The sequence below is a fragment of the Zalophus californianus genome, chromosome 4 (assembly GCF_009762305.2).
Source record: "Zalophus californianus isolate mZalCal1 chromosome 4, mZalCal1.pri.v2, whole genome shotgun sequence".
In the NCBI taxonomy this organism is placed as follows: Eukaryota; Metazoa; Chordata; class Mammalia; order Carnivora; family Otariidae; genus Zalophus; species Zalophus californianus.
The window spans coordinates 37633898-37660930 of NC_045598.1; the positions used below are offsets into that span (position 1 = coordinate 37633898).

The 27033-nt window shown below is 56.7% G+C and overlaps 1 protein-coding gene across 2 annotated transcripts in view; it reads right to left on the reverse strand.

Annotated features, from left to right (window-relative positions):
- Positions 1 to 27033, reverse strand: part of TRABD2B (TraB domain containing 2B) — a 207938-nt gene that overhangs the window by 11107 nt on the left and 169798 nt on the right. For both annotated transcript variants that reach the window (XM_027576377.2, XM_027576371.2), the window contains exons 4-6: positions 20602 to 20776; positions 5936 to 6026; positions 2626 to 2898 (exon numbers count right to left, since the gene is read on the reverse strand). In XM_027576377.2, coding sequence (XP_027432178.1) covers positions 2626 to 2898; positions 5936 to 6026; positions 20602 to 20776 — 539 coding nt within the window. The remainder of the gene's footprint in view (positions 1 to 2625; positions 2899 to 5935; positions 6027 to 20601; positions 20777 to 27033) is intronic.

Genomic DNA, 27033 nt, shown 5'->3' on the forward strand with positions numbered 1-27033 from the left:
GACCTCGCTGGGCCTCAGTTTCCTTGTTTGTCAAACAAAGTTTACTTCCCAGACTCCTGACAGGACCCGAGGCATGAGGACATAGGAGCCTGCTGCGGTGCCGGGCACAGAGCGGGAGCTCGGCCAATGTCCCCTCGCGCCCACCGCCGGCAGAGAGAAAAGCAAGAACAAAGGTGGGCGGTAAGCCAGGCATGGCCCGCTGAGGGTGGCGTACAGCCCGACCAGGACAGGGCCCGCAGGAAGGGCGGCCTCGGGCCGGAGGGGAGACCACAGATCTGCATCCCTAGCGGTGGCAGGGAGCACCGAAGAATCTCAAGCTGCTGGGGGCAGTGTGCTCGGGCAAGGGGTGGTCACAGGTGGAGCAGGAGCTGGGAGAGGTGATGGATGGCTCTGGCAGGATTTGGGAGGAAGAAAACAAGAAAACTTGGAATGGAATCACAGCTCCAAGGAAAATGGTTTTGTTAGAGTGGCTACAAATGGGCCTTAGGTTCCCCCTCGGAGAGCTCTCCTCTGCTCCCCCGCAGAGGACCGGAAACTTGGAATCCCCAGGTGGGTGGGGTGAGTCCCCTGGGAGTGACAGAAGCTGCACCCTCACCTAGGCCTCTCAAGGAGCTCAGGGCCTGCTTCCCTGAGAAGCATCGAGAACTCAAACGGGGTGCCCATTCGTGGAAACTTCCTTCTCCAACCCCACCAGACGGAAGAAAGCTAGCCAACCACAATTTACCTGTTAGGTTGGAGAAAGGGCTCCCGCTTGCCAAAGAAAAGCTATTTTCTTCTCCTGAAACCAGGCTCTGTGTTTCAGAGTTACGTGTTGTGAAAAGGAAACTGTTTGGAGTCGTTTGCCGAAATTTACCTTTCAGAAGCAGTTAGGGTCGGGGGTCTGTTGCTGGAGCTGACAGCCAGCTCCCTGGCCCCTCATGGGCTGGGCCCACCCCTGGCTGGGTCTCCTGGTTGCCCCAGCAGGTTGACAAGGGCCCTGAGTCACCCTCCCAACTGGAGCTTTCTATGGGCCCCCAGCGCCTCTGTTGGCCCCGCTGCTCCCTGGGAGGCTGCAGGCCGTCCCCAGTGCTGAAGAAGTGGCTCTCTGATGCAACTCCCTGCCCGCGCTCCCGGGCTGGAGGGAGCGGCCCATGCCGGGCATGTGAGCCAAACATGTCCCCGCTAATACAGCTCCAGCGGTGCCTCTGCCTTTGGGGGGCCAGGCTGGCCAGGGCTCCAAACAAGTGCATTTCCCACTAACCCAAGTCAGATGCTTTGAAACCAAAGCCCAAAGGAGCAATGGGCTCCACTCCTATTTGCTGGAAGTCTTTGTAGAATAGTGCACCTCCCAGACTTTAGGAGAGTGGACTGGACTGTGTCAACGTTTTGTCATTGACTCAGAGACCTGGCTGCAGGAGGACCATGAAGTCGACAGGGCAGGAGGCAGCCCCTGATGGCTTGTGTGACCCTGGACAGACCCCCTGCCCCGCAGCCTGTAAATGCAGAACTGGGTCCATGTTCCCCAAAGCTGCTGAGAAGACTCTTGAGTGCACATTCAACCCAAGGGCAGACTCAAACACACAACTCCCCAGGCCCATGCGGTGCAGGGTCAGATTTATGAGGTCTGCAGTGGGGCCTGGACATTTGTTTGTTTACAGGTACCCCAGATGATTCTTTCTGGGAATGTGGAGGAAGTCCCAGATGATGGTCTTTAGGGCTCAGGGGAGACTCCAAGTCTCCAAAGGCCCACTTCTGGGGCACGAGGTCCAGGGCTGGGCTACCACAGTGGGTAGGACTCTGACCTTCACTGACAAGGTGACACTGTTCACTACACACGGAGATTCCTACCCGCCAACGTGGAAGCTAGGGAGACTGTTCTGTACCGAGCCTGCAGGCAGAAGTTGGGAGATGGCATCCTGGTTACAGCAGGAGCTTTGGTGACAGGCTGAGAGGGTGGCACAGGGGTGGCAGGAGCACACAGGCAGGGGACAGACAGGTATTGGCACAGCAGGATGATCTCTGCACCCGCCCATGCTCACCATTGTTCACCACAGATCCCCCCCACCCCCTGCCAAGATGGAGGATTAGCAGTAAGGGCAGTGGTCAGCCCCTGCCATCTCTTCTTGCAGAGTGGGACCCCCTGCACCCTCCCTGCCCGGGTGTCAGCCACTCAGACCTTCCAGGGACAGGGAGCTCACAGCCTTTGCAGGTAGCCAGCCTGCTCTACTCACTCTTAGTGTCACCGTCTGGCCCGTGGGACAAAAGGAGACTGCTGTGCACCCCAGGTGCATCCAGGGAAGCTAAAGGCAAAGCAGACTTCTGTCCAGTGCACCTTAGGGAAGTTTCTATTCCCTTACCTTTAAAATGGAAAGAAGTGTACTTGCTCTCATTTTGAGAATAAAAATGAAAAAATCAGATGTGAGCATGCTCTGTAAGCCCTGCTGAATGACCAGGAGGAGCCTTTGTGAAGGTGGGGGGAGGGTCAAGCTATCCCATAAGTTTCTGCTCAAGTACCCACCTGGCCCACTTCCTCCGAGCAGGGCTCTTGGAGGAGAGAGGCCCCGGCTCCGGGGTGTGTGCGTATGTGTCTGAGGCCGGCTGGGAGAGGTGGCCAGCCCCAGACGGGCCCGCCCCGCTGCCGCTCACCTGTCCTCGAGGCGGACCCACAGGTCATTGAACTGCCGTGGCCGCTGCTGCTTGTTCTGCCTCTTGTGCCACTTTTTCTGCCGCCCAAACTCCTCCAGCTGGCTGAGGCTGTCGGGGAGCAGGAGGTGTGGGGACAGGGCCGGGTCTTCCTCCTCAGGCGGGGCGGTGGGGGCGGCTGAGGGCGCTGCGGGGACGGCGACGGCGGCAGGGGTGGCTGGGTCTGGGCTCGCCGAGGTCCCCTCGGGGGGCGGCGCAGGGCTCCGGGTGGCGGGGCTGGAAAGGGGCAAGAGCACGTGAGGCGCACGTGTGGGAATGTGTCACTCATGCGCAACAGCGAATGCCACCCAGCGGGAAGGCTGTCACCGCAGGAGGAAATGCTGGGTGCCCCTGCCACCCCGGGCCAGGGTGTGTGCTGTCTAGAGATAGAGGGAGCTCTGACTCCTTTCACTGAGGGACTCCCTGCGCCGGGCACTCTTCTAGGAGTTGGGCAAAAGCAGTCTAAACTAGGTCCCTGTCCATTCTGAGCTCCCTCTCCGAAGCAGAAGATGGACGGTAAGGATGGCAGACGGTGGGAGCCCTGGAGGAGGCCAGGAGGGCGGGTGGAAGGTGCTAGGCATGCAAGGGGGTCTGGTCACTGCCGGGTGACATCTGAGCCCAGACTCGTGGGAGCGGAGGGCGGGAGCCATGGGCAGGTCTCTGGGGGCATATCTGACCTTCGTCAGGGTCTTTCATTCCACAAACTCTGGCTGAGGGACTTGGGGCAAGTGACTAACTGTGCTGTGCCTCATCCCATAGCCCGTGCTTCCGAGGGGCATCATGAGGATTTCATAAGTTAACACAAGCAAAGCCCTTAGAACACTGACTCGTTCATAGTTAGCAGCTGAAATGTTTTAGTAATGAACATTATTCATTAAATATTATTAAGTATTAATGTGGTTACTCGTGTCATTCATCCAACCACCCATCCGTGCATTCAACATCTACCTCCTGAACACCCTTCTGGGGAGGTGGGACAGTGTTCAGCAAGTTAGAGCTCCGGCTAGAGGTAGACAGACATGGGTTCACACCTGGGCTCTGCAGCTCACAGGCTGTGTGACCAAGGGCAGGTGCCACGGTGGTCTGGAGCTTCAGGGAGCTGTAAGATGGGAGTAGTCATACCACTTACTTCATAAGCTTACCACGAGGTTCAATAAGATGAGGTCTTAACACAGTGCCTGGCACATAACAAGCATTTCTTTAACGTTGGCCTGCCAGCAAAGGGACTTGGCCATAGTAGGCACTAAAGCATTGATTAGGTGTGTGTTCGTGGAATTCACATTCCATACAGTGCTCTATATACAGGTGTCTTGGCCCAGGAACATCCTCTGCTCGTCTCCCTTTTATTCTTTCCTCTCTGGCGCCCGAACGGACTTTCTCTGGAGGACCTCGGTCGGACCCTGGCAGAAGGCTGGATGTGTCATGGGGACCATAAAGGTACGGTGACACCCGAAGCGGCATACAGCCTGTCCTCCACTCCTGCATGCACGATGGGGTGAGGGGCTTCTCCCTCCTTGAAGGAGAGAAGGCCATCAGCTCAGCTTGTCCATCCCCAGCCCCCACAGCAACCCCAGATTCCCAGGGACCAGGAGATGTTGCAGCTGCTAGGGAGATAATTCAAAACAGGCGGACAAAAAGATGGATCCAGGAAACACCTGTGGCCGAGGATGGCTTTTATTGTTGGGATCTCCTCAGCATCCCAGCCCCTCGGGCCCCCCCGCCCCGACCCCGGGACTTCATCGTGTGCTGGAGACTCAGCCTGAGAGCTCTCAGAGCGGAGCCGGGCAGGGAGGGGAAGAGGCGGGGGACCTTCCTCTAATGCCTGGGCTCTGAGATGAATAGGAGCTGAGGCAGCCTCACCGGCCTCTCTGCCCACCCTGCCTGGCCTGGGCAGACACAATGAGCTCTGAGATGAAGTCCTTGGGGCTATGTAGGGGAGCGTGAGGAATGCCTTGTCCCCGAGCGAGGCTGCCTTGGGCCTCTCACTCCTCCAGCACACCCCTGTGCTGGCCCAGGGCAAACTGCTTCACGCTGCACTCAAACATGCAGGAGGAACAGTCTCATCAGGCTGACTCAGATGGTCAGAAGAGGAAGGAGTCCAATGTGAGGGAGTTTTTAAGTTCTTCTAGAAGAGCCATGGAGACAAGGGTGAGCACTGGCCCAGAGCTAGGAGACCAGAGGCTCAAAGCCCTGGGCAAGGGGGGGCAAGCCTCATCTCTGCAGAGCAAGGAGCAAAGCCTCAGTCATTCCTGAGCACTCCCACTTCCAAGCCCACCTCCAGTCCCCAGAGAGGGGACGGGGAATGGTTAGGAGTTTAGGGAGGCTCTAGAGCCAGACTGCCATTTACATGAGCTGTGTATCCCTCTGCCAGTGACTTTACCTCTCTGGGCCTCAAGTTCCTCAATTTTAAGATGGGGATACTCATAGTTACTAACTCATGGAGGTGTTGTAAGGATTCAATGAGCTAAAAATGCTGAGAGCCTGGTGTACCGTGAACCATCAATAAATATTCGCTATGATTGTTCAAACTTTTTTCTGACTCTGGCTCATGTCATGTCAGAGACAGGGACTGAAACTGCACTGTGGCCACCTTTGTGGGCTAGTGAAGCATGTTCCTGCATTACGGTTGGAGTGCGGGCTGCACGGAACCCCCAAGTTCGAACATCCTGTCATTGCCTCCCCCCACAGAGCTGCCCGGCATGGGCTAACGCCCATCAGGCCCGCCCTGGCACCGTGGGCCACAAGTGGGCCCAGCTGGCCCTTGCCCTCGGGGGACACCCAGCCTAGGGGGGATAGGAACCCCTCAGATGCCCAGTGATGGCTATTTGAGTAGAGTAGGTGTGCCCTGGTGGGAAAGTCAGGGGTAGGGAGGCACAGCCAAGAGGTGCGGTCAAAGAAAGGGGGGGTGCGGCCGGGCATCCCCCAGGTCTCTAGGCAGCACCCCAGGTATCCTGCGGAGTCCTTCCACCCCCCTGCTCACCAGGCTCTAAATCCTGAGCATCTCTCAGGATCTAACGCTCTTCCCACTCCCACTGCCCCAGCCCCCAGCCTCACCTCCCAGCTTCCTTCCCAGTCCGCTCACCTCCAGCCCAGCCCCTCCACTCTTGGCTGCCTGGTCACAGCCGGGCCCTACGAGGCTTCTTCACAACTTGCCCACAGGCCCGAGCAGGAAGACAGGGTGCAGCCCAGCCATGCAGCACGGGGTCTGGCGGGCTTTGTGGACGGTGGCAGCAGGCCAGCCAGGCCCGTGCCCCCAGATGCCCCAGCTGCTCACCTGCGGATGGTCTGCCCCGCAGGTGTGTGCAACACCTCCAGCCCTGCTTGCCGAAGGACGTCGATGACCGTGTTGTTTCCCAGGAAATGACCTAGAACACGAGAGACAGAGTGGACTCAGCCACATGCCAAGTCACCAGCAACTGGGGACAGCCTCAGGCCAGGGACCTATGCCGAAGGCGGTACAGTCCTGGAGCCAGCTCGGCATGGGCCCAAATCCTGGCTCTGCTGCTCACCTGTCGTATGTCCCTATGCCCCAGTTTCTGTGTCCCGTTCCTCTCTGTGGAGTGGGAATGATGCTAAAAGCAGCCTGCAGGTGTTGGGAGGATGGCGGGAACGGTGGCTGGCACTGTGGCAAAGGGTCACAAGTGTTGCCTGTGGCATCACTGCGCCTCGTACCCTGAGGCTGACCCCAGGCCCAGGCTGTAATAACCCGTGGTGCTGTCTCTGTGCACAGGTCCCAGGTGCCGGCTGTGGCCACCACAGTTTTATACCGGAAAAATAAAGTGAATTAAGCCTGTGTAAAACAGACAACAGAAACAAGCGGCCGACAGTGGTCATGCAAGGCCCAGCTCCGAGAAAACCTCCACCAAGAAGCCCTCAAGCCCTCAACAGGTCTGTGGCTTATCTTTGTAGGTTCCACCAGCAGCGCAAGGCTCCCTCCCTTAGCACAGCGGTGGGTTCTGTGTGTTCACGTCTGTCTCCTCACCAGGCTCCCACAGGGCAGAGGATGGATTCATGGTTTCATTTGTTCACCTTCTATCCAACATTCAGGGACGACCCATTACACCCCAGGCCCCAGGGTGGCCCCAGAAGGCTCATGAGGTGTCAGATTCTGGGGAAGGGGAGAGCAGTGCGTGGTTGCAATGGCCGCAGGTGCAGCCGACAGAGGCGGTGGCTCAGAAGGGGTATAAAGCCGGAGCTGAACACCGCCGAGCTGGTCCCTGCTTGGGGGGGGGCGGTCTTCATCTCGCCCCAACCCCTTAATCATTCATCCAACACACACTTCTGCTGCACTTACTCCGAGGCCAGCCCTGGGCTGGTGGCTCAGAATACGGAGGGCCTCGGCCCCAGATGCTCCCAGAAATCGCTCTCCTTCAGCAAGACTCGGGCAGGAGGTCTGTGAACAGAGAAGGCTCTCCCGGCCTCTGGTTAGGAAGGGTCCTCAGGAGGCTAAGTGACTGTGGAGGCGGTCTCTGCTGGGAATCAGCACCCTGGCAAGCCCCTTGCCCTCCCTGGGCCTCGGTTTCCCCACCTGTTTGATGGGGGCAGAGTGGCAGTGGCCCCTTGTTGCCTCCTAGCCCGTGTGCCTGCCCTGCGGCCCCACTCACATGGGCAGCACGTTCCCCTCCGCTCCCCATTCAGCCCAGAACCTGGGGGGAAATCCCTGTGCCATTACTCTAATCGCCTGTGACAGGCGGTGACAGGTGGGAAGCCGGAAGGTCAGCACGCTGACAGCCCCAGGGAGGTCTGAGGAGAGCAGACAGTGGACAAGCTGGGCGGGAACGGAGAGGCTCCGGCACAGAGGGGGTGAGGCTGGGACTGCAGAGCGGGTGGACGGGGCGGGGGGAGGGGGTGAGCCCGCCACGCTCTGCCGCCCACCCTGCACACCTCTGGGCTGGCTTCTGCACTCTCGAGCTGGCCTGCCCCTGTCCCTGGAGTCCACCTTGGGATCACCGTGAAAGACCACTGGTCTGGGAACAAGAGACCTGGCTTCTAGTCCAGGACCCACCTCACTCACTCTGAGACCTCGGGCAAATCCATTATGCTCAAACACCCAATGTCTCTGTGTACAAGGGAGGGATCCACGGGCTCCCCCGGCTCTCAGACTCTACGGGGAAGGTTTTGGTTTGACTCCAGACACCCTGATGAAAATGTATTTTCCCTCCCTTCTTCCCTTTCTTTACCGATTCAGTTCATTAATCTGACAAACACTGAGCGAATGGATATCTAGTGCTAGCCAGGGGTGAAGAGACAGGGGCCTGTTCCAGGCACTCGGTCTCAGAATCAAGGTCTTTTGATCGGGGCTAAGTACTGTGTGGAGGGAAGCACAACCTCAAGGCAGGGCAGACTTCCTGGAGGAGGCACTGATAGCTGAAGGGTGGGATAAGAATTAGCCAGGTGAGGATGAGAGTTGGGCACAGGGTGGGGGGGGGGGTGTTCCAGACAAGGGGAACGGCATGTATAAGGTTAGGGGACAAGTGAGGCTCATCCGGGAAGCTGACTGCAGGAGACACACAGACACGCAGGCATCAACAGTCCCTCCCAGGGCCCTGGCCTTCACCCAGTCCTGTTGAGGACGGAGACCAAGCTCCTGGAATGGCTATGAGTCTCCTGAGCTGGAGAAGCCCATCGTGCACTCCTGGGTGACGTGCTAAGTCAGTCTTCGGCGGGACCCCAGGGCCGTGCCCACTCTTGCCCAACCCGCGAGTGTGACAGACCTGGGACCGGGCCTGGGCACGGTGGCCTTTGGCACATGGGCTGCAGGAACTCACTGCCAACAGTTCTTGGAACTGACTCCTGGCAGCAAAGGCAATTCCTTCCCTGCCTCCATGGAGACCCTTTAAAGGCGAGGGCCTCCAGGCCCAGCAGAGGTCTGCCCTGAGGATTTCAAGCACCAGCAGGGAGAGCAGGCTGCCTCAGGCTGCACAGGAGCAGCACAGAGTATTTAATGAGCAGTGTGACCCGCTCCAAAAGGGACATTCCTGATGCTGGTGGAGGCGGTGTTTGGAAGGGCCCAAGCCTTACAGAGTTCCAGCTGGATCTCGAGCGCTGCCTGACAGCGTTTCGGGGTCCAGTCAGCACCCCATCCATGTCCTCACCCTCAGTAGCTCCAGGCCCTCACGGTGCAGCTCAAGACCCTGAACAGAAGACTTCAAATACTTTGAGAAACTAGTTGGAAGCAATCAGCAATGAGTCTTTCAAATCCCTTCTTTCCTTCTCTAAGCCACACCCACCTTCACTTCCTTCCCTGTGGGGCAGAGACCACCGTCTGCACCCCGCGGCCCTCCCCTGCCCCGGCAAGAGGCAGCTCCCGCACGGCTCCAGGGAGTGCTCCCCCCCCCATGAACCCCCGGCCCAGGACGGCACAGACCAGCCATCCATTCCTGAGCCTGTGCTCCCAGCACGGCCCCGGCCCTGCCCTCTCTGGGCCTGGCTTCACAGGACCCCACGACACTTCTCTTCATAACCCTCTCACTGCCCCGCCTCCCCTACCATAGCGTCCTGCTCCCCCACAATCTGTGGACAAGTCATCCACCATGTGGTTTCAATGACCATACAGTGCAGACCACTCTGGAACGACTACTGCCCTAGCCCAGACCCGTTTGTCCGGCAGCCTACTGGGCATCTCCACCTGACAGCCCCCAGAGCCTAGAGAGCCAGCTTACCCTCCTCTCCCAGGATGTCTCTCAACTGAGCTCTGTTGTCCAAGTCACATGGGCCCTGTCTCGACCAATCAGTGACCGGAGTGCCCCTGATCTTTTTCCTCCTAACCGTGCTTGACCAGCGCAGGTCACCATCAGCTTCTGCCCGAGTCACTGCAGACACGGCCTTCCTTGTTAACTCTGCAGCTGGCATGATCTTCCCGCCCTCCCGGGATGCCCCTGTCAGAACTCGTTCCCAACAAGCCACCAGAGGGGAGACTGTGAATTTTTCGAGGGCAGGAGCCGCGTCTGATTCATCCTTGGCCCCAGGGCTGAGCCCAAGTTTGGCCCACAACGGTGGCTTCGTGAATGCTTGTTGAATGAATGAATGACAAGACCTGTTGCTCCATATCCTTGTTGTGATCTCATCCTAGCCCCAGAAGACTTGAGCTCACAGATCCACTTCCCTGGTAGCCCCCGCCCAGCCTCCTGGGGATGCTCCGGCAGATCTCACCAATCCCAGGAGCTTGGGCCTTGCACCAGCCCAAGTCAGGGCCCCGTGCCCGCTGTCCCCAGGGGCTGGCAGACAGGGCCTAGGCTTGCCTCCAAGGTCACAAATTCCGAAAAAGTCACCACGCCCATCCTGGAACCTGCAGGGTAGGTGTGGCAAGTTTCCAAGGGGGCCCTACAGTGTTGGGGCTTGCCCAGGCTCCTGGGGTCTCCTGGCCACCGCTCAGCCATTCCTTCCAGCACTGACAGCTGTTTCTGGCCTGCTCTCCGCAGGGAGGCACGTTCCCTTTCATCTGCTGAGGCTACATGGACGGGGAAAGGAGGAAAGAGAGGGAGGACAGTGAGGGGTGGGGCGCGCAGAGCCACAGGGACGGAGTAGGGGAGAGGAGACAACAGAGGGGCCGGGAGGGAAGAGAGACTCTCCCCGGGAGAGACCGGGAGAAGGAGAGAGCGCCAGGACACAAGGAAACAGAGAAAAGACAGACAGATGAGAGGGGGAGAGAGGGGCTGGGAGACAGGCTGTCAGAGACTCAGAGAGAGCGGGAGGGAGAGAGGGAAAAGGAGAGACACTGAAACAGAAAGCAAAGAGATAGAAAAAGAAAAAGACAAAAACAGGGCAGAGATACCAAGAGACAGAGATAGAGAGGGAAGAAGAAAAGAGAAAAAGAACCCAGAAAAGAAAACATGGGGCATGGTGGTAGATATCACGGAAGGCTTCCTGGAGGAGGGACCCACGTAGCCAGGACTCCCAGGACGGGTGGGATGGAGGAAACATATGTGGTGGCGGGCAGGCGGAGGACTGTAGGTCTGTAAAACGGTGGGGCTGGTTTGGTGATTGCCTCCCGGACCCCACAAGCCACAGTACCATTAAAGGACATTCATATACAAACAAGGGAAGTGTCCTGCTCCCAGTGGGCACAGCCCCGTGATGTGTTAGTGCAGAGGAAAGGCCCCTCTTCTTCCAGGTATAAGCAGGCCAGGGCATCAGACTCAGCAAACGGAGCCCAGGCTGGATCTAGCCTCTACCCATCAGCTGGCCCGGCCAGCCTGGCAGCCCCCATTTACCCTCCCGACATGGAAAGGCAGGGTAAGGCAGAGCAAAGAACCCTGTTGTGGGGTTAGGACAGAAAACCTCGCTCAATGGCCACAGGGCTCTGTGACAGTTTCCTTACCCTCTCTGTGCCTCAGTTGCCCTCCATGGTCTCATGGGTCTTCCCACCTCTATGATTCCGTCATTGGATAACACGAACACGAACTCCTACTCAGTGAATCTCCTGGGTACACTGTGCTTCTCAAATGTCCTTTCACATCAGCCTTGTGGCAGCCTTTTGAGGCACCTCAGAGAGAGGAAAGGACTTGCCCTAAATCGCACAGCTGGTAAAAGGCCAAGCTCTGACTTCTATCCAGCCATGTCCTAGTTCACTGCATGCTCTAGTACATTCGCTCTGAAGTCTTAGCATCTGTGAGGGATCCTGTGTTCACATTTGGGGGGCAGGGAATTGTCAGCAATGTGTGTCCTTCCAGGGTTCACCAGATCAGAGAGAAAAGTGTTGTGAGTCCTCAGCAAGAAGAATACGCCAATTAACAGGGTAATTTCAAGATAGTGTTGGGGGGCCGGGCAGAGGGGAGAATCAGATGTTCCCACAAAGGCTCCAAAGTAACAGAGGCTCCCCTCGGCCAGCACACATGTTTTCTCTCCAGTGAGCCTGCTGGGTTTCCAGTTTTCTCCTCCTGGAAGAGGGTCCCAAGCTCATATTTATGTTCTGTATGAAATTAACGCAAGGGAAACTTTCAAATGCTAATCTAGCTGCCAGGATTAGCCAGCCGGATGCCAAGCGACGGAGGTGTTTGTTTTCCTGAGGAAGTGTGATGGGAGGGCTGGATGGGGGGACCTGGGGATGGACAGACAACTGGGGGTACCACGGGGCTTCGGATCTCCCAAGGAAGGTCTGCCTGGGAAATTGGCAGAGTTGGGTTTCCTTTCCCCTGTTGCCCCAGCCAGCCAGGGCAGGGTGCATTTTTAGTTCAGGGAGGACGGAGAGGACGTCTCCCCTGCACCCAGTCCTGTGCTGGAGCTGAGACACATGGCCCCCACCCCAGAGGAGATCACAGTCCGGGGCGGGGTGGGGGTGGGGGACATGCACGAAAACCTTTACACAGCATCGAGAGCCCCGCAGGGAGGGAGGGCCTCCAGGGGCTGTGGAGTTAAAAGGAAGGGCTTTCACGAGGGAGGACTGAGCACTTGCAGGGGCACAAAGAGAAGAGGGGTCCACCACCGTGGTTCCAGGTTGTTGGAATATGGGGCGGAAGGGGAGGCGGGCCATGGTGAGGGTCAGGGCAGTGGGACAAGCTGTGGGATTCTGACTCATGGCAGGACAAGACGAAGAGGGCAGGTTTCAGCTGGGCCCAAAGAACACCCTCCAAGGCAACTGTCCGGCTCTGTAAGGGAGTGAGGGCTCCCTCCCTGGACGTGTGCAATCAGAGAGTCACTGAATGCTTGTCAGGCCCGCGCAGAGGGGAGTCAGACACCCTCCAGGGAGCTGGGCATGTCCAGGTGGAACCCGATTCTGCCCCCTCTACCATCTGCTCCTCTCTGGAGCCTGCCAGAACCCAGGATGTCAGAAACAAAGAGCCCCGAGCCTTCGCTGGTCAGCTCAGCTCTGCTGGTAGATAATGGGAGGGTGGATACAGATACCAAGAAAAGCCACCCCACCTCCCATTGCTCCAGAACTCAGACGGAACTGGACGCTTGGAGTCATAGTGTCACTTGACCTCACTGCGATGCTTCTGAAGCCAGTAGAACTGGCCCAGCGTCACGCAGAGAGGAGGCGCAGAACTGGGGTTTGCTTGAGCCTGTTCATGGCTTAGAATGCATCTGTTTAAAGGGCACTTCATGGGGGCAGCTGCTGAGGCGGGGGCTCCCTGGGCACAGGGCAGCCTCCCTCTAGGGCTGGAGCTGCTGCGGGGCCTCTGACACCTGCCTGACCGTTGCCCAGTCTGGGGGTCCTGTTCAGACCTCCCCCAGTTGTGTCTTTCCTCTTAGAAGCACGCCCCCCATCCCCCACCAGGCCCATCCCTCCACGCCAATCCTCTTGGTTCTTCTAAAATCCCCAGGGTTTGAGCCTTTTTATTCTCTTTGGACATAGATTGTCTTTCAGTTAATATTGTTCAGAGGTGAGGAAGTCTCCTCCATGCACCCCACCCTATCAGTGAGGACATAAGCCCTGGGGGTTTCAGCAGTGTCTCCTCCACAAGCCTCTCCTGGGACCTCCTACATGTCAGGCATGTGCCAGGCCCTGGGGACCCTGAGATGGGTCAGACATGGCAGCCTTTCCTCCTGAGGCCCGACACCACTCTAGACCCAGGTGATCACTGTGCAGAGGGGTTCGAGGTCACAGTGAGGCTCTGGGGGAGAGCCCCAGAGACAGAGCCTGTGGTGGGTTCTGTGGCTGCAGGGCGTGGCACCCAGCCAGGGGCTCACTGTGGCCAAGGTAATTGCTCCACGACATCCAGAGGCTCCTCTCCTGGAATTATAGCACCTGGGACTGGGAAAGCTTCCTGTTGGCCAATCTGCTCCTGAGCCTCACTGTCACTTGGAGTTGAGCAGACTCTGGGGTCTCCGTGCCATGACCTATCTGGGTCCTCAGAGGCCACAGAGCACCTCTGCCTCCCCCCACCCCCTCTGCCCCGGGTGGCCCTGCTCTCTCCTGGGTTGGGGGAGTACTGTCCTCGGGGAACTGTGGGCTCTGACAGGTGAGGACTCAGAAGTATTAATAACATCAAGAGCTCACATTTATCCAGTGACGGTGCTGCCCCAGGCACTGAGCAGTCCAAGGACCAGCCCCCTAACTGGGGGGAAATTTGACGTCAGAGAAGTGAAGCACCTGGTCTGCTCAGGCTACTTCCTCTAAGGAGAAGCGCTAGGTTTCTAACTCAGGCAGTCTAGCTCCAAAGCCCATGCTCTTAATCGAGGCCATTTTCTTCTCCTGCCTTCCCTACACGGCCCAGCAAGAGTGCCGAGCCCATGGCCGATGTTCCATAAGTCCCGGCTCACTGACAGATCCAGCCTGGGATATGGGTCCTCCGTTCTTTCCTCTCCCCCATCCCAGAGGGCAGGGTTGGCTCCAGGGAGGGACAAGCTAGCAGATGGGATGTTCCTCTGGGCTGAAACAGGAAGGGCGACTCTGGCCAAGGATCACAGCCTGGAGCAGGCGTGCCAGCAGCCAGATGTGAGCATGGTGGGGAGTAGGCTCCTTTGAAGCTCCGTTGGAAATTCTGAAACACTTCCGGATGCTGTGGCCTCATGTTCCAGCATGGGGAGTATGGCAGGCCATGGGCGTTCCCCTGGGAGAGGAGAAAGCGGCTGGGCGTGTGCTCCCTGTTAGCTGCACTCCTTATTTCTAAGGTGAAAGAGGCCCTACACGGGACATGGCTGTTCTTCTATGTTCAGCCATGAGCTCTGTTCCTGAGGCTGCCGAGTGGAGAACTCCGGCGGGAGGGAGGCGGGTGTGGTATTGTCCCGAGGACTGTGGGATGATGAGGAACCAAAGGCAGTTGGACCAGCACCGGGAAAATTTTAACTGGTTCTTACCTCCTCCAGGAAGCCTTCTCTGATTTACCTTCCCTCCTAGACTGGGAGATGACAAAGGGGCTCGGCACAAGCAGGGCTGTGATAAGGAAATCCTGCATGGCTGTGGGAGCCTAGAGAGGAGGTCGTGGAAAGCCCAGGCAGAAGACGAAAAGGGCACCATCAGCAGAACAGAGGCCCAAGCAGCAGCTGGATCTTTTTTTGAGGGGGGGGTGGTACTGAGCAGTCCAAGGACCAGCCTATCAGCGTGACCATCATTTCACTCCAGTTCTGTGTCTCTCACTTCCCATCTGCACCTCGATTTAACCATCGGCCTAATGGAATAATAAATACCATCCTGTTTCCCTCCAAGAGGAATTGAGGACATAAAGGTCATATGAATGTCCTTCAAGCAGGATGGTGCCACTTACAGGGAGTTGTGGCCACTGTTATTAATAAGAAAGATGTTACTGGTGTTTGGGACACTGGGCTTCTATCCCTTCTCTCGAGCCGGGGCCTTCACCACCAATCGGCTTCTGTGTCCCAGGCCCCGGCGTGCTGCTGAGTGGGGCCTGTGGCACTTGGGCTGGGGCAAGAAAGAGTCCCAGCACGCTGTCCCTGCTGCTCACACTGCCCGCCTGAGAATGCTTTCTGCCTGGACTTCTGCTTCTCATGGGGCAGGCGGCCATAGCCCTACAGAGAGGGGTCTCCAGGGGCTGGAAGCTCTTAGCTCCAAAACCCTCCCATGAATCCCAGAGTGACGGAAGCAAACTATACGAGAAGGTGAGAAGGCTGGGAGGATAGGGTGGTGGGGGTTAGAGCCACCCTGCCCGAGATAGACAGGGTCAAAGGGCTTTGGAAGGCCAGAAAGTAGAAGCATATTCAGATTATAGCACTTTAGGGGTCTGGAATGTACGGTAACCACTGGCTCTAGAGTTTGAAAAGAGTGGGCCCTAGTGGTTATCTGGTCCACCTTTGAGTCTGGTTTGTATCTCAACCCAGCTCCTCCAGCTTCTACATTACTTAGTCCATTCCAGATTCTGGAATAGCTGATAAATCAACACATCCCAAGGAGGCCCAGTTCCCTGGAGCTAGGGACAAAACTGTAATTTTCTTTTAGTGCCTGGGACTGAGACCTCTCTATCCCTCGGGGGCCTGAGGCCTAGGAGATACTGTGTGACTAAATGGAATGAACTTGATTCTGGGCGATTGGGTCTAGTATGCCTTTGTAGAACATCTCCTAGGCGTTGGCGATTCTGAGAAGCTATGGGCCCTGCCCTGGGGTAGCACCCACACAGTGGGATGCTCAGTGAGCAGTGGGTGCTAGCATCAAGTCAGGAGAAGGCCCAGGGGACAGCATTTACATTTATACCCTAGCTGTTCAGTGTTGCTGTAGAAAATTTTGCAGCCTGTGACTGGAGCCCCTCACAGGTTCGTGGGCTCTCATTGCCAGTCAGGGGTCTGTGCTGCTAGCGGTCAGAGCAGAGAGGTGGCAGACATGTGCCCTCCTCTGGAGCCACGGCAGGCATCCCTAATCAATTGGAACCTCTTCTCTGCTGAGCCCCGATGTGGTTTTGTCACCCCTCACACCACCAGGCTCCAGGCAGCCACTACCCACCAATCACAGTTGGCCCATGAGATGAGACCTGTCTAACTTGCTGTCCATGCCAGTTCTTATAGCCAGTCTCGCTTGCATTTAGGCCAAATGGTCTCTCTTTAAACCAAGAACCCTCCACTTGCCTCCTCTTTTGCCGCAGATGACTTTACCCTCCCTAGAGAGGAGCTCTGATTAGAAAGCCACCAGGTGACTTTTCCACTAGCAAATCACCCCTCTGCTGGCCTTCTCCCTCCTTCAATTACAGGTGAAGAAGTGCCCTTCTCTACCCACGGCCAGACCCTTGACCTGAGCTCTGGTTACCGCCCCCCCACCCCCTGCCGCTTCCTTCCTTTTCAGAAGCCCTGGGCTAGTAATTTTCCCCACTGAGCAGCCTCACCCCTCCTATGACATTCTTTCCATCATGTTTCAGGCGTGCTCAATTCTGTCCCGCCGTAAGAAAAGCGGGGTGGGTAGGGGGAACGGTACAGTTACCAGCTTTGACTCTGGCCAAGTAAGGGCTCCGAAAGCTCCCTTTGCCTTATATCACCATTTTTTTTTTTTTTTTGTTTATTTGTTTTAAAGCAAAAGATGTTTAACTTCGAACATGGTAGAAAGGAGATAATTTCAGAATATTAGATAAGCCTGTAAATTGAATAAATTTAGTTAATAAAAACTCACCACCTAGTACCTATTTTTCTAAGTTATTTATAAGAGCAGAAGAAACCCAAGAAATCCAAGAACCTGCACGAGATCTGTGGGGGCCCTGCAGGATCAGCTTGTCCTTGAGCCTGATAGTCGAGAATCAGGTCTTCCCTCCCCTTGGGCTGGCACTCCTCCCCATGACAGTGGCCTAGGTCATTCCAGAACATCTGGGTTTGCACACTGGCCACAGCCACCTCCTGGAGAGGCAGGGCTTCCGTCTGGGCCCCTAGATGTCACCCAGGCCAGCTCAGAATTGTCACACACAGTCACACACCACTTGCCACTGAATAAGCTCCACAAGAGGTCAAATAGTGTCTCGCCGCAGAAACATCACTGACACCAAGGAGACTACTCTTCTGTGGGATGTGCCAGATAAAAGGATACCCTTCCCACAGAGCCATCCACAGTTCTGGAATTCTAGAGCAAGGGCACCACGTATGGAGGAAACGCTTGGGACTGGGACTCAGAAGCCAGGGTTCAAGTTGAAGGTCTGCCTGCGTGGCCTTGAGGAAGCCATTCTTCCTCTCTGGGACTTAGCTTTCATCTGCAGAATGAGTATAATAAAGCCCATCTCATGGTGTTACTGTGAAGATCAAAGGTAATATAATCTCAGAGCCTGGAGTGGTGGCTGGCACACAGTAGGAGTTTTTATTATAAAGATCCCTCCACTGCGGTAGAGAATTTCAACCCTGTGATATAAAATGTCCATATTTAGCACAATCTGACAAGGCAGGTATATTATCCCTGTTTTGCAGATGAGAGACTGAGGCCCATAGAGGTGACATGGCTTTCCTGGTGTCTCTAAGCTGACAGTGGTAGAACCCCACTTTACACCCAAGCATCCTGACACCAAACCTCTTACTCTTTGTACCGAATGTCTCCATAGAGCAGAAGGGAGAAGGGGCGGCCGATTGCCCCTTGGTAATGGAGACCCCAGTCTGTGCCCGGGGCCTCCCAGAAAGGGATGCTGGAGCAGAGGTGGGCCGAGGAAGGCCTGAGACGGGACTGCAGAGGCACCCAGACAGCGGCGTCTAGAGTGGACTGGTGTGTCTGCAGGCCGTCTGCAGGTTGCACGCTGCCCAAGGGTGCTTGTGTCCGCCTTGCACATCAATCTTCAGCCTGCCGTAGGATGTGGGGCTCAGGCGTTACTTAGCCATAAGAAGGCAGTGAGGCGGCCGTGGACTTCTCTCGCTACAGATCGTGTGTGGACACGTTCCACACCAAAACAGGTCTGTGCAGCGGGCTCCCTGACGGCACATAAGAACAGAGCCCCTGGATCATAGCTCCTGGGCGCAGGGCTCCAGCCCTGGCTCTCTCCCTGACTTGCCATGAGCTTCATCCAGATCTTGGCCTATTGGGCCCTCAGTCTGTCCGGGGCTCTGATGAGGCGGGCAGGCTTGAGCTTAGAGGCTGCAGCCAGCTTTGAAATTCTCAGAACATTGTTTCAGGAGGGGCTGAGCCTCCAGCGGCAGCTTCCAGCAAGATCTGCACGTGGCTCTGGGCTTATTATTGGACAGCAGGCCTCTGAGAGCCAAGGTGGGGCTCAAGTTGCCCTGACTGTACCACTGTCATGTCCACCAGGCCCAACGAGACCAGGAGGGGAGGAGCCCGTCAACATGCATTCGTTCATGTGTGCATGCCTTCACTCATTCATTCTTTCATACACTCATCAAGCTTGAAACCTGTTACACGCTACTAAAAACACAGATGGCCACGTGGTGCAGGCCCTCCGGGAGCTCAAGGCGGGGGTGGGGGCCAGAGCCAGTGGCAACCAGCGGCTCTGCTGTGGTGGGGGCGGGGAGGGCAGGCTGGAGGCGGGGAGGCTGAGCTGGAGCCCGGAGGCTGGAGCTGATGGAGGCTTGGCCTGGGACGGTGGCGATGGGGATGGACAGAGTAGACGGATGTGAGTCTTTCTGGCAGTCTGTCAACAGGACCAACCAGGGACCTGCTGGGTTGCAGAGATGGGGAGGAAACTGGAGATGGGCGTGGTGCTTGCATGCTGGTTGAGTGCCTGAGTGGGCATTTGTGTCTCCACGGACTTGGGTTTCAGGAGAAGCAGACCAGTGCCCAGGGCCGCCCGCACTGCTGTGAAGTTCATCTCCAAGCTCCCTCATTCCCTCACCCACAGGAAAGAGCTAGGCTCAGACCCTGGGTGGCTCTGGTCTCGGGCCCTGGGACCACTGGGGCAGGCGGCCCTACCACTCAGGGGGGCCATGTGGAATGCTGGAGCTCTTACTGGCCTCCCTCAGGGATCACGCTCACCGGGAGGCTGGCTCCGCTCAGAATGGCTCCCCTTTTGTAGTCAGTGGGGGGCCATTCCGGAGCAGGAGCACTGCCTAGATGCCCACGGAGGGAGGAGTAGGGAGGCAGCTGGATGGTGAGAGGGTGTGTTGGGGAGCACTTCTACCCCTCACCATCCCCAAAGCTGTCCTGACTCATGCCAGGTCCCTAGTAGGTATCCTGCACCTGGAGGGTAGCCTTGCCCTCTCCACGTGGTTGGTCAAGGTCCTGCTCCTGCTGGCCTCTCCAGATACGCCAGTGGGAATCCCTCTTTTCTCTGAAAACTGTTGGAATAGCTCCTGGAGCCACCAGCGGCCCCTGTGCTTTCTGAATCCTTCTGTTCAGATGCGTGAACTCAGGCTGTCAGAGGGGAAGGGGTCGGCCACAGGCCACCACAGGCCATGGTCGTGCTCCAACGCAAGCCAGGACTCGTTCTGTCCAGCTGCAGGGGTGGCTCACGGGCGCTGTCCCACCAGCCGCCCCCACGCTGAGGGCCACAGAGGCGGGAAGACAGGCACAGTCAGAGGACCCTGGCCCTCCCCTTGACGTGTATGGGGTTGAATGGCGGGGCGGGGGAGGCAGACCTCCCACAGCAGACACACCCCACTGCAGAATCAGGACTGGCCCGGGCTACAGGGACCTGAGTGGGCAGGTGGTGCGCAGGCCAGGGGCCACGGAAGGAGGGCGGAGAGGCAGTGGCCGTGAGTGCTCCCACCCCCCCCCCCCAGGGGTGGTCCCTTTCCCTTCATTGTCATGCATCAGGGGGTGGACTGAGCCCACATGAGCAAGACATACATTTCTATCCTGTGGCTCTGGAGCCAAAGCTGGCTGATAAAGGAGGCAAATGCCATCCCCTGGTCCCATCATCACAGGAGACAGCCACAGGGAAAGGAAGGAGTGAGGGGGAAGAGGGAAGAGGAGACGGGGGTGGGGTGGGGGCAGCAAGCCTTGCACCTGGACATCCGGACTTCCCTTTGCACAGAGAGGCCAGAGCCCCCCAGGAGAAGCATTAAGCTCATGGCCCACGGTGGGATGACAAAGCGTGTATTAACCGTCCTGATGCTTGGGATGACAGTGAAGCTAGCTGCCATTCTGAGTTCCTGCTATTAGGTTATTGAAGTGTTACTGCTAATCTTTATAACTCTTCCACACGATAGAGATTTTCAATTCATCAGCTAGTCATTGCTGTCACTGTGCATTCATAGAAGAGGGGCCTGCGCCCTTGATGGTACCGTGCCAAGGTCACACAGCCCAGAGGGGGCTGGACCGGGCCGTGGGGTCCTGGAGCCCGCCTCTCCCCACCAGGCCCCGTGGCGCTCCTACGCTTGGCCCTGGCTCTTCTGGGTGGGCTCGAGGCTGGGCTGGCCGTGGGAGCCAGCTACTGTTCTGGGCTCTCAGCACGGCCTCCTGGGGCATGAAGGGGCCCTAGAAGCTGTCCTGGCCCCGGCAGGGTCACCCCTCTTGCCCATGGGGCCTATTACGGAAGAACCCCTGGCTAGAAACAAGAGAAGTGTGGGGCGTGGCTTCTCCTGCTCCATTCTGGACCTCCACGTTTTCCTTTAGGAAGGAGAGGTCAGGGGAGGGTCTAACAAATCTCCCAGCCCTTAAAGATTCTGCAAATAATCCCTTCCCCACTCCGGCCCAACCTGCTCCGAAGGCAAAGAAGCAGATCTTGTCTTCGTTCTCCTGCAGAAGAGCCATGACCCTCTTTCCCATCCGCTCATTCCTCTTGTAGATGAGCTCGTGGCGGAAGTAGCTATCGATCTCCTGTGCTGTCACCTGCTCGTGCGGCGGGAGGGTGGTGTTGATGAAGCTGGGCAGCTGCAAAGGCAAGACAGAGGTGCCCTCAGTGCTCCCAGGGCACGGGGGGCTTTAGGCAAAGACACCAAGCCCAGCGGAGTGGGCCACTTACCTTTCTTAAATGGCCCGTGGAGTGGGCTATACCGTTTGTCTGGGTTTTTCATCAATTCCAAAAACGCTTTGAGAGGAGTGTGGTTATCCCAGTTTTACAAATGAAGAAAGCAAGAGTGGAAAGATCCAGAGACGTGTGCAAAGTCTCACAGCTGGTGGGGTGGCAACACAAGGAGGTATGGCTCCTGTGTCTCTGCTTGTCGACCCTCTGCTTCCAGAACGCAGAGGGCCTGGGAGGCAGGACGGCTCTCGGCTCCTTTACTGTCCTCCCTTCAGCACCCAGCCCAGTGTGCAAGGAACTCACTCAGCAGGCGGGTGTGGAGGGTCAGCTGAGCTGCCTGGTGTAGGAGGGAGGCCACAGAGTACAGGATCAGGCTGACCTGGATTCAGGCCTCTTTCTGATGCTGTGTGACTTTGCCCAAGTTACTTAACTTTTCTCAGCTCGTTTCCTCATGTGTAAGATGGGGATTAGGTGAGATGGTGGGTGCTGTCACGGGCTGCGTTCAGCCCAGCCCACCCTACAGAGAAGACAGGAGAGGTCACAGCCTCCAGTTTCCCCAAGGCCTGAGCCCTGGCTGGCCACCACCATCTCCCCATTCCCAGCTCCACTACTTCCCAGGGCAGAACCAAACCCCTCCAGCCCTTCCTAAAAACGTCAACTGCAGGACCACAGCTGCCTCCCATAATGATGGTTCATTCCACAACCTGGCTTGGAACTTTCCACATTTCTCAGCTCTGGGCCCACTGTCCACACCCAGGTCTGTGGCCGGGGGCAAGTGTCACTGACATGTTATTGAACTAGGCAGAGAGCTCTTTGAGTCCAGGGACAGAGCCCTTGTCATTCCTGGGCCCCCAGTGCCTGACACACAGTAGGTGCCCAGAAAGGTTTCTGGAATCTTAAACATAAAATCGCACTGTCCCCCCTCATTGCATTTCCTCTTCCTGGGTTCCTCCATACCCAGCATTTTGTCTTTCCGGCCTGGATGTCAGGTCCAGGTGTCCCAGCACCGTGGCCTCCAAGGGTGGGCGGGGCCTGAGAAGAAGCCACGAGCCACGGAGGAGATGGGGGCATGAGTCAGAACATCCTCTCTATTTCCCCATAACCGCTCACTGTCATTCCACCTTCCAAGCTCTTGTGCACAGGATGTCTTCCATCTGGAGTCTCCTCTTCCCCTTCTCTCTTCATCAACTCAGGCTAATGCACAGAACACGAGGCCTCACTGACTGATGGGCTAGCTAGGTGGAGAGTTGGCATGAGGAGACTGAAGTCCTGCAGGGCTTAGCCCCCAAGGGTCATGGGGCCCAGCCACATGGCTTTTAGAGCCACTGACAAGTTGTCAACACTCTTTCTGAGGAAAATGGAGACGTCAGCAGAGGCTGAGCCTTCAAGGATTTGGACAGGGCCAGGACATCTGTCTCTGATATCTACTGGCCAAGCACCAGGGTGCTCCCCAGAGTGGGAGGGGAGGGGCTTCTCTGCCATAAAGGCCTGATTCACTGTTCTGGGATGACAAGGCAATGATATGACTGATAAAACCTAAACTTACTCAGTGCACAACCTGCGTAGCTGTACGCAGCAGCCCTGCCAGAGGCCCAATCAGAGATTGGTGCCCAACCAGAGTCGGTGTTTGGCGAATGGATAAACAAAGGAATGGAGCTCTTACCCCTCCCACCAATGATGGAAGGGATGATTGGCAGACCTGACAAAGCAGGACACGTTTGGACATGATACAGCTCCAGGAAGGGCTTCTGAATGGGGGAGGAGTTGTGGCTCAAAAGGGTTATTTCTGGAGGCATGGCCCTCTCTGTTCCTCAGGTATGGCAGAGAATGTGGGAGGATGTTGTACCAAGAAATAAACATTTGTTCCATCAGTGAATGAATGCATGAAGGAATGAGCTGAGAGGCAACAGGTGGTTATGAAGGCAGGTCCTGGCTTCAGACAGCCAGGGTAACTTGGGATGGAATCCTTCTTTTGCCACTTACCAGTTGGGTTGCCTCTCTCTAACTGGCAAGTAATTTGTGCTATTTGAGACTCCGTGTCCAAATTGGTAACATGGGAGTAATATATGTTGTTGTAGGAATTAAATAAGATCAGTTTTGGAAAGTGCTTATTAGCACAGTGCAGAGCACAAAGAAAAGTCTTGACTAAATGTCAGCTTTGTACAACTAGCCTGGGGGATGGAGCTGGCTTCATCATTTTCCCCTACAATGGCAGAGGCTACAGTGAAGGGTGACCTTGAGCAGGGGGTAGAGACAGAGATGACAAATAGAAGCCCTCAGAATCACCAGAGAGCCATGAAGGAAGCATCCTGTTTCCCTTCCCTTCTGCCAAGGGTCCTGGCAGAGGCTCTTCCTCACCATGAATGTGCATTTGTGGAAAGATGAATCTCGATTCATTCCTTAGGGAGCTAAAAAAATTTAACAAGGACAAAACCCAGAAAGTTCAATGTCAAAGCCACGAAGCAGTTTGGCTAGCCACTGGGGTTTCTGGGACTGCCCGGCAGCTGGCTGACATTCTCTGCGTGTTTCATGCTGATGGGCCCTGGCTCCATGCCAAGGATGGGACTTGGGTCTGAGCCCAGGCTGGGATGGAAACAAATTAATGATGTCATTAGACTTGTCAGGAGCCTTAAATCTCCCACAACAAGTTTAAGTGCAGGATGCACCATAGAATTTGAAAGAGGACATGTCAGGTCCCTGGGGTCCTAGAGCCATGAGTCCGAGGTGCGACGATGAGATAGATGGGCCAGGCGGGGCTAGGGTGGGGCCGCGGGGAGCGACCTCAGTGTAGGCTCCCCTGGCCCACAGCCAGGACAGGGTCAGATCTGGTGGTCAAATGCTCGGGTCTACTGCCGTCACTGACCTCAGTGGCCTCATCCCTTCTCTTCAGCCCATCCATCCAACAGACAACTTCTACAAACTTCCATGAGTGTAGCCCTGTGTCAGGCGAGGGGTCACAGAGCACCCTCACACTGGGTCTGCTGCCCTGGATGAGGCTCACAGCCCAGTGAGGGAGTCACTGTGGGGTCCATGCTTTGACCCCACCAAGGGCGTGTGGAGGAGGTACCTCACAGATAACCGTGTGTTCTGCTTTGTCCAGGATGGTCCAGTTTCATGGCTAAGGTAGACTGCCCCATGCCCGTTAATTTTTCTGACCCTTAATTATATTTGACCTTTCACTTTCCAAAGTGTCTGGGGACAGATGATAAGTATATGGCTGCTCTCCACCTAACACAGGCTGAAGGGCTCAGACAACGCTTCCTTTGGGTCACCCTGTGATCGTGGGGCATTGATGGTGCAAGTGACCCGGGAGCTTTGGGAGGTTGGGGCATGAGCCATTTCTGAAGGTGAAATGGCGGGGTAGGGAGGCAAGAGAGATCAAGACAGAGGTGCAGCCAGCCCCTGTCCCCCATCCTGGCCCCTGCACCTGTCAACCCCAGCCTCTAGAGGCCACTGCATCATCCTCTGCTGTGGCCAGAGACATCTTTCTGACCACATCCCTCTCCCGCTTGAACTCCAGGGCTTCTGCCCCTCAGCAGACATTTTCACCCCCACCCCCTATGATCTGCCCCCTGCTCTGCAGATCATTCCTCAGGACCATCCACATCCCTCCCCGCCCAACCAGGCAGCCAGCCCCTCCCTTCGGCCCTGCCCGGTAGACTCCTTTCTCAGGCCTAGTTCCAACACCATTTCCTCCCTGCCTACGGGCGGTGACTGTACCCCTACAGGCTGTGTGTTCTCAGCTCCCCACAGCTTTCGAGGCCTCTCGCTACAGAGGCAGCCCCATGTCACCTGGACCCTTTCTCCATCAGCGCATGGCCCTGGATTTAGCCTTGCTACCCCGACTCTAGGCTTTTCCGTGTCTGGGGGCAGGGCTGCCTAGTTCCTCCCTTGGGGGCTAGACTCTGCCTGTGTACCCAGGGGGTCCAGGGGAGTGCCGCCCAGTTTGCTGTCCTAACTGGGTGCACCGATCCAACTACACCCTCTGTCCCGCTTCAAGGACGGGCACCGCCAGGGGACCCCCCAGTGCAGTTCACCTGCCAGAGACAAATCAGTGGATCTGGACACAGGTTCGAAGTAAATCTGAGCTTGCTATTGCCTGAGGTCACCCCCCTCCTCCCTCTCACAGCTGCGTGCCAGCCGCGGCCGCAGCAGGGCCCTGTCCTGTCCACCCCTGCCCCCAGCCCAGCTACTGCGCGCCCAGGCTGCCCTGAGTGCTGACCAGGTTCCTGCAGCCACAGAGCTCACCAGGCTCTCTCCCGGCGGATGACACAGGGCGGGCTCCGGCACAGAAGCTCTCAGACCTACAGATTGGAATCGGGGCTCTCAGAGTCCTGAGCCTCCTCTGCAGGGTCTCTGGATCCTTCCTTTCATGGCCTCCACTGCCCGGAGCACAACACACCCTCACCTTCGCTCCCTGGACAGCTGTTCCCTGACACACGCTCTGCGGCCCTGCCCTGGGCCTGGGGACGGAGGGAGGCATGGCACACTCTTGCCTCAGGGAGTTCTGGCTCTAGACGGTGGCACGCGCACACAGAACCTCTCAGCCCGGTCCCCGGCTACACCTCCAGCCCAAACTCACACCCCTCCTCCTGCTCTCTCTTGCCTCTGCTGGAACCTTCTGCTTCCTCCTGTCCGTGGCCAGGTTAGGTTCTTCCCTGACCTCTCACCTTGCAGGCATCCTTCCTTCTTGCCCTGAGTCCACCTAAACTCTTGCTCCTGCCCCAGGCCTCAGCTGTACCCTCTACTCTCCCTTGGAGCAAGGATCACACTTGGGTGCTATTGCTTACGGAATGTCCCCTTCTCTCCCGTCCGCCCCACTGAGGTGGCTCTCTCTGGCTGCCCTGCCCCCCACCACCCCATATCCCTTTTCATAGCACTGGGCCCGGTATTTACAACCAATTTCATTCATTCATTCAGCAGCTATTTGCTGAGTCCTGCTCTGTGCCAGGCACTGGCCTAGCCAATGAGAATATACTGATGGATCAAACAGATGCAAATCCCTGTCCTCAGGGAGCTTATGCTCTAGTGGGGAGGACAAACAATAAATATTCACTTATCAATGAATCAAAATATGTAAGTATGTGAGAAGATGATAAAGACCATGGGGGTTAAATGGAGCATAATAAAGAGGTTGAGAGTGTGGAAGCAGGGTTCATTCTGCAATTCTAGATCAGGGAGTTGGGGCCCAGCTCACTGAGACGATGATGTCTGAGTAGAGATGGGGGGTGAGTCATGGTGATACTTGGGGAAGGGCAAAGGTGAAGCATGCCAAGGGGTCCCCTGGAATAGCATGGAGGCCCGCAGAGCTTGAGGGGTGAGTGTGAGGGGAGGACAGAGGACATGGGGTGGGGGTTAGGGGAAGACTCGGGGCCCACACAGGTCATTACAGAGACTCTGGCTTTTACACTGAGAAAAATGGGGAGCCACAGCAAGGAACTGCTCTTGAACGAGTGGTTAACCAAGCACCATGACAGAAGGCACAGGGGTCCTAGAGGGGTCTAGGAGAATATCTAACACCATCCAGAGGGTCAGGGAGGGCTTTTCAGAGGAAGTAACAATGGACCATGGCCCAGCAGGAGGAAAGGAGGAAGGAGGAGCCTGAACGGAGGCATAGTGGCATCAGCAGGCGGATGGCGTGGGGCATAGGTCAGCAGAACAAGGTCTGCGGGGTAGGGCACCTGGGCTGGGACAAGGTCAGCAGAGGGCAGGACACAGAAGGCCTCAAGTGTTAGACAGAGTAACTTGGAATTTATCCCGAGGGCAATGTGGATGCCTGGTGGAGTCATGCTCAGCTCCTCGGGGTGCTCCTCACTCTCTGCCCACTTGTGGGTAGTCTTTCCTCTAGGACTTGACTCAAGGCAGAACGCCCCCAGCTGGACTCAAGCCCGAGGTCTAACTGTGAACTTGTTTCCTCTGGCCTCTAATTTCTCCAGATACTGAACTGAACTTCTCAGAGGCCTCCCTGCTCTTACAAGGCTAAGCTTCTACCACACACGCCAGACTTGAGTGGTGCTTTTGATAACTTGGGAACTCGACAATTAAGCGCTGTGGGCTTGGGCAAGTCTCTTTGCCTCTTTGGGCCTCAGTTTTCCCATCTGTAAAATGGAATACCAATAGGTCCTGCTTCCCATGGCAGAGAGATGATTGCCTGCACCAGACACAT